Genomic DNA, 9221 nt, shown 5'->3' on the forward strand with positions numbered 1-9221 from the left:
ACCTCTCCCAACTCCCCACCTTGGCCCCTTCTTGACAGTTGGCTTTGGCCTTGGTTGGTCTAAACCCCACTTCTGTCCTTAACAGAAGCCTCTCCTCTCTCTGTTTTTTCCCTTGCATCCTTGACCAACAACCTTCTATTCCACAGAGACTGACAGCCCAGCATCAGTCTTGCAATCCCTTCTTTTTTTTTTTTTTTTGAGTTGGAATCTCACTCTGTCGCCCAGACTGGAGTGCAGTGGCTGCTCCCAGCCACCGCAGCCTTGACCTGCTGGGCTCCGGCGATCCTTCCGCCTCAGCCTTCCAAGTAGCCAGAATTACAGGCATGCGCTACCACGCCCGGCTGATTTTTTGATTTATTGTAGAGATGAGGTTTTGCTGCCCAGGCGGGTCTCGAACCCACGGGCTCCGGCAATCCACTCACCTCAGCCTCCCAAAGGCGCAGGATTACAGGCTGAGCCACAGAGCCCGGCTGTAATCCCTTCTTTCTGATATCCTGACACATGGTCCTACCATCAGGTATGGTTCTATGGAATTACCTTTCTGACTTTTATATTGCTTGGGCGCTGTCCAACCATAGAGTCCATCTCCGGGCTCCTCCTCCTTCAAAACAGTGTCATACTTGGATAGAGTTTCTGTAGCATAGATATCATCATCTTCCTCTTCAAGGGCACCCACACCAAAAGCCTTCAAAAAACAAAGGTTTCAAACTGAGCAATTATATGTCGTAGGGCATGTCTGCATTCAAGGGTAAAGCTACTTTTTTTGGAAGGGGTCAGAGAAAAAAAACTCTGATGCCCAGAGTAGAATAAAGTGGCACACTCACAGCCAATACAACCCTGACCTGCTGTGCTCAGGCAATCCTTCTGTCTTAGCTTTCCAAGTAGCTGGAACTACAGGTGTATGCCACCATGCCTGGCTAATTTTTTAATCTATTGTAGAGATGATGTCTCGTCATGTTGCCCAGGCTGGCCTCAAACCCCTAGGCTCAGGCAATCCTTTCACCTTCGCCTCCGCCTCCCAAAGTGCTGGGATTACAGACATGAGCCACCATGCCGGGCTGGGTAAAGCTACTATAAGGACATGATTGAACAGACCATATTAGCTCTTCAAGATCACCAAGAGAGAAGTGAGTGGGAGGCCAGATTAACACAGACTCAACTCTCTCAGAAAACAATTACCAGAAGCCAGTGTCATCCCTCCACAGTTCCAGGTCCCAGAACAGGAAAGGAGTGGAGAACATACCCATGCAGCAGCGTAGAAGTAGAAATGCAGCCTCCACAAGGAGAAAAGCAGAAATGTTCATCTACTAGTCAGTGTGGCCCAGGGCCAGTGTCGGTGACCAGGGTCTGAACATCAGCACTGCTCTAATGGCTGCTATACTAATTTTTCTAGGAAACAGCCTTTTTTTATAAAAAAGGACTGAAAAAGAAATGTATAGAAACTTGGGTAACAAAGTAAGACTCCAATTCAAAAAAAAAAAAAAGAAAGAAAGAAAAGAAAAGGCAGGTCAGGTGCGGTGACTCACATCTATAATCCCAGCACTTTGGGAGGCGGAGATAAGAGGATTGCCTGAGTCCATGGGTTCAAGACCAGCCTGGGCAACATGGCGAGACCTCGTCACTACAGTAAATCAAAAAATTAACTGGGCATGGTGGCACTTGCCTGTAGTTCCAGCTACTTGGAAGGCTGAAGCAGAAGGATCACCTGAGCACAGCAGGTCAAGGCTGCAGTGGCTGTGAGCGTGACACTGCATTCCAGCCTGGGCGACACAGTGAGACTCCAAAAAGAAAAAAAAGAAAGGCAATAATGAAATGGCAAAATAACTGTTTTCTTTTTTATTTTTTGAATTGTAGTCTCACTCTGTTGGCCTAGACTGGAGTGCAGTGACACACTCCCGGGCACCGCAGCCTCGACCTGCTGGGCTCCGGCAATCCTTCCACCTCAGTCTTCCAAGTAACCAGAAATACAGGCACGCACTATCACGCCTGGCTAATTTTTGATTTATTGTAGAGACGAGGTCTTGCCAAGTTGCCCGGGAGGGTCTCGAACCTGTGGGTTCAGACAATTCTCTTGCCTTTGCCTCCTAAAGTGCTGGGATTACAGACTGAGCCACCAAGCCTGGCCAGTAACCATTTTCTAAATGCATTTTATTTATTTATTTATTTATTTTTGAGTTGGAGTCTCACTCTTATCTAGGATGGAGTATAGTGGCATGCTCATGGCTCACCACAGCCTTGACCTGTTGGGCTCAGGCGATCCTTCTGCCTCAGTCTTCCAAGCAGCTAGAACAACAGGCACACCAAGCCCAGCTAATTTTTTTATTTATTATAGAGACAAGGTCTCACCATGTTGCCCAGGCTGGTCTCAAACCTGTGGGTTCAGGCGATCCTCTTGCCTTTGTCTCTCAAAATGCTGGAATTATAGGAGTGAGCCACTGCGCCCAGCTTCTAAAATGCATTTTAAGAAAGAACTTCTTGATCGATTTGAGAAGACAGGCAATCTGTAAAAGTTTTCTACCTTCCCAAAAGTAAAAAAATCCCCTGGGTAAAAATTACCCATATGGTCCTGACTTAAGGCTTGCAGCCCTAGGATATAGTCCATGAAGCAATAAAACTTGGACCTAAACTTGAAGGGGCAGTTTGTAATTTTCATTTGATTATTACTAAATCAAAGGGATAAAAGTGCCTGTCCCTACAGTTACAGCTACTTGGAAGGCTGAGGCAGAAAGATCACTGAGCACAGCAGGTTGAGGCTGCGGTGGCCATAAGCATGCTACTGCACTCCAGCCTGGGCGACAGAGTGAGACTCCAATTCAAAAAAAAAGAAAAAAAGAAAAAAAAAGAGTGGTTTTCTGCTCAGCCCCACAAGGGTGGAAAAGCAACCCTCTTCCCTGAGAGCACACAAACTCCACCAAGAACATTAGGCACAGGCTCTCAGGAGTCTATCCTTAAAATCAGGAAGGTGTGCTTTCAGAAACAAGCCTAAGGAAAATAGACAACCACTTTGAAGTCTTCATTTATTCAATGAATAACGAGTGCCTACTATGGAGCAAACCTAATACAGAAAATATACTCATTTGTCAGTGGTTCTACCTTTATAAAACAAAGGCCTTTTACCTGGCCTGAAATTCCCAATTTTCTTCCTCTATTTAGTCCAACTTCTCCAAGAAGATTGCTGGCCCTCTCAGAATCCCCACCGAAAAGATTAAAGTGTTCTCCCGGAGTCCCAAACAGGGCTTGGTGGGGATCCAGGCCCTTGTAAGCCAGTCCATGTACGTTATCTTTAGGCGTAAAATCCACCGGTGTGACATCTTTGGGTGCAAAGGTCACATTATCAGGTAAGTAGTCATCATCTTCTTCCTATTTCAAAATGTTTAAAGTTGAATTAAGGTGAGTCACTGCATGGTGCAAAGTAAACCCATAAAATACTAATTTAAAATGCAGTGATTAATGCCAAACACAACAATTACCGAGGTTCCATTTATGCTGTTACAAACGACTAAATCACATCCGTGAATAAACGATACTAACACAAACAAGTCCATTTTATAAATCTGAACAGACTTGGGGTATCCTTGGTGCTAGCGTGTTACTGAATACATTATTTGACATAATGAGGATAGCTTCAGGGTATAAGTATTTCACTTTACAGTAATAGGGTCTGACATTTCTAAAATTGCTTCTGACTCTACAAGTTCACAGTCATAAAGTAACAGCTACTACTGTACCAAGTTGAAGGTCAGTCATTCCATATAATACCTCAGATCCTTCAGAGCCTCCAGGAGGTAATGCACAGCCATAGATTTTTACTCCAGGATCTAGAAAAGAGATTTCAAATGCATTAGTCATTAAGTGACTCAAAATAAAAAAAACCTGGTTCAATGACACTCTTCAGAGTACATGGCTGCACTTATAAAAGTGCTACATCTTTACAGGCAGAGGCAAGAACTAAGGAAGTGTTCTCCACCACCCCTGCCTGACCCATGCTCCGGCAGTAATGTGCTCAATGAGTAACCACGACTACCTGGCGGCATGGAGAACCCAAAAGAAACGATTCTGAGAGGGCAGGAAATACAAACTCTTAAACGCTGCTGGTGGGGAATGTAAGCTAGCACAACTCTTCTGGAAGCTGTCATGCATTAAACATAAAAGCCTTAAAATACATGCATATCACTTGGCCTAGCAATTCTGTTGCTCGGAACTTGCAGTCATTAAAAAGCACACTGCAGAAATCATGACAGTCAATATACATACCAGGTTTCTGTCGCCGTGGCCTTCTCTTAACTCGAGGACCAACTCCTTGTCCTTCCTTCCAACCCATTTTTCTTAGCAATTCAAAACCAACCGATAATCTAGGATATCAAGGCATCGAAAATGAACTTTTAAAAATAACATTACATAGACTGTTTATGTACCTAATCTTGACTTGTGCCCCAACTTTACAACAAAATTAAGAAAATAATAATAATATTAGCCAACAGAATGAAATAAGCAGCTTCCGAGTTCCCACCCAACTCCTAGACCAGGCTTCCTTAGGCCCTTTCCCTCACCCACGTTCCAGCCACAGTTGATTGGATTTAGGTTGCACATCTGACCTGGGGAAGTCAATCAAACGTTCTCTCTCTTGGGCCTCTGTGATGGGCACAGAGGGACTCTAGATAATCCTTGTCAAACAAGTGGTCTGGGAATCTATGATTGTCTGAGGCTGTCACATCAGGTCACATGCCCAGGAGCAGAACAAGGAGGTATGCAAAAAGAAAGGGTACAAGGAGGCAGAAGGGAAAGCCCATAAGACCTGGGAGGGAGGCAGAGGAAGGAAGCCACCGAAATTCCCAATAGCTCTCCTGTCTCCATGGCCCCAGTGCACAGCTGCTGGCTGGAGCTCTTGAGCACTCCGTGCAGTGATGTTCAACATCCTTGTGGCAAAACTCCCCTTTTACTTAGACTTCTAGCCTAAGAAGGCTTGTCTTACTTGCAATCAAACTGTCCCTGAGTAAGATAATCACACACGTGCGAAGCACTGCTGCTAAGATCAGAAGTCACAATTACATTCTTCTTATTGCTGGGGGTGGTGGCTCATGCCTGTAACCTCAGCATTTTGGGAGGCTGAGACCAGCGGACTGCCTGAGCCCAGGAGTTGAAGACCAGCCTGGGCAACATGGTGAGACCTCATCTCTACAATAAATTTAAAAAATTAGCCAGGTGTGGTGGCGCACATTTGTAGTCCCAGCCACTCAGGAGGCTGAGGAGGGAGGATCGCTTAAGTCCAGCAGGTCAAGGCTGTGGTAAGCCATGAGCATGCCACTGTCCTCCAGCCTGGGCAACAGGGTGAGACTCCAACTCAAAAACAAAAATTTCTTCTTACTTTGCTGGTGTAATGAGGTCATCAAGCAGAGTGGCTCCAGGAATAGGGGCAGTAGCAGCTGCCAACTGTCTGGCCTTTTCTCGTATTCTGTCTTTGGTTTTTGAAGCAAAATCGTCTGTTGTAACAATCGCTTTAGGTGCTATCCCAAATTCACTAAGATCCTTCAAAAACAATTCAAACAGAATTACATTACTTAGAAAGTGATTAAGCATGATACATCGCACAGCTTTATTTATTTCTTTTTTTTTAAAGTTAAAGCTACAAAAATTAGCTTCAGATCAAGACAGTAACAGACTTTACACATTGACTTTAGAACATCAACCTCAAGCCATTGCTTTCATTAAATTCTGGCCAGGTCATGTGTTCACTGAGCTATAGCCAGGCCATGTTTCCCTCAGCTTTGTCCCCCTCCCCTACTTTGGGGAGGTGAATCCTTTCTCTCTTTCTCTCTCTAATTTACTTTCTAAATAAACTATATTTTCCAATCTAACTTCTGTGCAATTCTTTGCATCTTTCGCACGGCACTGGAAAAAAAAACTCAAAACCCCCCGCAAAAAAAGAACTTCAACCTTCCATAAGGTAAGGCCAGTAGCCAGTAGCCAAGGGCAGACCATGATAGTCACTGCTCATCAGGGCCATGGTGGCCACTACCAAGCTAGAAAGACAGGAAGTAAGAGCCATGTCCTTCTTCACAATATTCCAAAGGTCAGTGTGAGGGAGACAGAGCTTAGAGTCCCAGCCACCATCACCTATGAGTGCCCTGGTGCCAGGCCCTGAGCCAGGTGCTTCTGCATTTACTGGAGCAGACGCTGTTGGCTGACTGTCCAACCACAGTTGCCCCTTACGTTTCCTGGCAGAGCCTTGATGCTATCCATGCACCTGCCTGCCTCCATGCTGCCACACACTTCAGGAGTGGGACCACAGCGTCAGGAAGGCAGGGCTAGGGAGTGGAGCTGTATGTCTTAACTAAACCACGTTTTGACCCCATTTCCCTTGCCAGAAACTACTTTAGAAATGGGCATATATAGCCAGACGTGGTGGCTCATGCTTGTAATCCCAGCATTTAGGGAGGCAGAGGTGAGAGGATTGCCTGAGCTCAGGGGTTGGAGACCAGCCTAAGCAACATGGCGAGACCTCGTCTCTACAATAAATAAATAAATACATAAATACATAAATAAAAAGAAATGGGCATGTAAAACAATTTGTCCAAGCAGATGTAGGGAAAATCTACTACAGGACTTATGTGAAAGGTTTCTTTGTCCTCTAGAAAAGGGACCAAGAGGAAAGTTCTCCTTCAACTGGATAATGATATCCTAGATGTACCACCTGGAACTACTACAGCCACCTTGCAACTATGATGAGGAGCAGTGTAAGGACAAGATGATATGCAGAAGATGATGAGAAGAGATAGCCTGGGGCCTCATTGACACCTAGGCTTCCTGCCACGTGCGATATGCTTCCTTACAGACTACGCTACTTAAAAAAGGAAGAGGTCAAGCACAGTGGCTCATGCCTGTGATCCCACACTCTGGAAGGCCAAAGAGAGAGGATTACTTGAGCCCAGGAGCTTGAGATTAGCCTGGGCAACATAGTAAGATACCTCATCCCCACAAAACAATTTTAAAAATTAGCCAGGCATGGTGGCATGTGCCTATAGTCGCAGCTACTCAGGAGACTGAGATAGAAAGATCACCTAAGCCCAGGAGTTTGCGGCTGCAGTGAGCCATGATCATGCCACCGCACTCCAGCCTGGGCAGTAAAGTGAGATTCCAACTCAAAAAAAAAAAGGGTGGGGGGGGGCAGACGCTGTGGCTCATGTCTGTAATTCCAGCACTTTGGGAGGTGGAGGCAAGAGGACTGCTTGAGCTCAGGGGTTCAAGACCAGCCTGGGCAACTTGGCAAGATCATGTCTCTACAATAAATCAAAAAATTAGCCAGGCATGGTGGCGTGCATCTGTAGTTCCAGCTACTTGGAAGGCTGAGGAGGAAGGATCGCCTAAGCTCAGCAGGTCGAGGCTGCAGTGGCTGTGAGCGTGCCATTGCACACCAGTTTGGGCAACAGCGTAAGACTCCGGAGCTTGGAAAAAAACAAAAAAAAGGAAGGAAGCATCCCTTTCCTCTTACCTCTCCTACCTACAGCCTAAAGTACGCCAATATAAGTATCTTATTTCATCTTTATCATGGATAAACTCACAACTAGGTTTCAAGGTAAGAGAATTTTAATGTCTGCCCAGTCACTAATTTTCTTTAAACTGCAGTGTACATAAGAGTTACTGTGGAAAGCTGTAGACTCAGTACCATGGAGACTGTGCTTTGAGGGCAACTGGCGCTTTTCGAGTAAATTTACCAGTATGTGACTTTTCCCTTATACTTCTGACTTTTGAAAATGCTACTTAAGGAATGAGAATCCACTGATGCATAAGGAACTATAGCCCAAATTCCTAAAAGATAAAGCCTTCCAAACAAAGAGGAAATTGTACATTGGACTTTCTGGGGAGAGAGAAGGGGCTTCAATAACCAACTACACATTGCAACAGCTAACTGGCGATTAAAGTTTTGCATACCCACCTCTTCATCCATAAAATCTTCAGGACCAAGAACAGATTTTTCTGCTCTGTTCTGCCGTGAAGACACAAAGGTAGAGGGTGTCCACCCTAGAAAGAAAAGAGTTTAAAACTTAACAATACTAGAGAGTACTCTGGTGTATAACTAAAAAATAGAAGAGCACATATGGACTTAAAACTCCCAATAACTAGAAATTGGTCATTACTTCCAATCTTACACCTTATAAAAATTTAATTATCCCACATAAACGTATTAATTCTTACGTCTCCTGTTGTGGATATGGTGATAGTTCCCCACAAAAACTGGAACCAAGAAAAATCAAATTATACATTGAAAGTTAAACTGGCCAGGTACGGTGGCTCATGCCTATAATTCCAGCACTTTGGGAGGCAGAGGTGAGGGGATTGCCTGAGTCCAAGGGTTTGAGACCAGCCTGGACAACTTGGTAATACCTCGTCTCTACAACAAATCAAAAATTTAGCCAGGCATGGTGGCGTGTGCCTGTCGTTCCAGCTATTTGGAAGGTTGAAGTGGAAGGATCGCCTGAGCCCACTAGGTCGAGGCTGCGGTGGCCATGAGCATGCCTCTGCACTCCAGCCTGGGTGACAGAGTGAGATGTGAGACTCCAACTCAATATATATATATTTGGCCAAAGTGTTTGTTCTATTATCAAAGTTCACCAGGTAGAGACATAATGACAACAGACCTCTTGGTCTCGAGGGTCTTCAACCTGATCTGAGTCATCTTCCTTCTTGGCAATAAATCACAAAAACTAGCTGGGCGTGGGGGCGTGCATCCATAGTTTCTGTTACTTGGAAGGCTGAGGTGGAAGGATCACCTAAGGCCAGCAGGTTGAGGCTGCCGTGGCCCTGAGTGTGCCATTGCACTCGAGCCTGGGATATAAGATTGAGACTCCAACTCAAAAAAAAAAGGCGGGACCACTAAGATACTAACAGGCCAGCAACTTGCGCTCACATATTAACATATCTTTTTTTTTTTTTTTTTTTCATTAATCAGTATTTTTTATTATGGTTTTGTGGGGTACAGTTAAGGGTTAGGTGTACAATGACGTTTCATTCAGGCACCCTGTAGATAAGAAGTGTTTTCCCATCCCTAGACAGATAGTTGCTACTGTTAATCCCATCCCCCTCCCCCCCATAGTTTCCCAGTACCATCCGTCATTTTCTCATAGTATTGCATTGGATGTTCAAGGTCCATTATATGAGTGAGAACATGTGATATTCGGATTTTTGTTTTTGTGAGAGGTCACTCAGTATTATAGACTCTAGTG

General features: G+C 44.9%; 1 protein-coding gene across 1 annotated transcript; it reads right to left on the reverse strand.

The window, feature by feature from the left end:
* Positions 1-511: 511 nt before the first annotated feature.
* LOC103249450 (G patch domain-containing protein 1-like) lies at positions 512-8232 on the reverse strand (the record flags this gene model as incomplete). Its single annotated transcript, XM_008048082.2, has 7 exons — positions 512-685; positions 3118-3360; positions 3760-3818; positions 4255-4352; positions 5366-5526; positions 7934-8019; positions 8194-8232. Coding segments are annotated over 7 exons (860 nt in total), but the record flags the coding sequence as incomplete, so codon positions are not given.
* Positions 8233-9221: the final 989 nt, after the last annotated feature.

The sequence above is a fragment of the Carlito syrichta genome, unplaced genomic scaffold (genome assembly GCF_000164805.1).
Source record: "Carlito syrichta isolate Samal-C Ts95f unplaced genomic scaffold, Tarsius_syrichta-2.0.1 Scaffold120497, whole genome shotgun sequence".
Classification (NCBI taxonomy): Eukaryota; Metazoa; Chordata; class Mammalia; order Primates; family Tarsiidae; genus Carlito; species Carlito syrichta.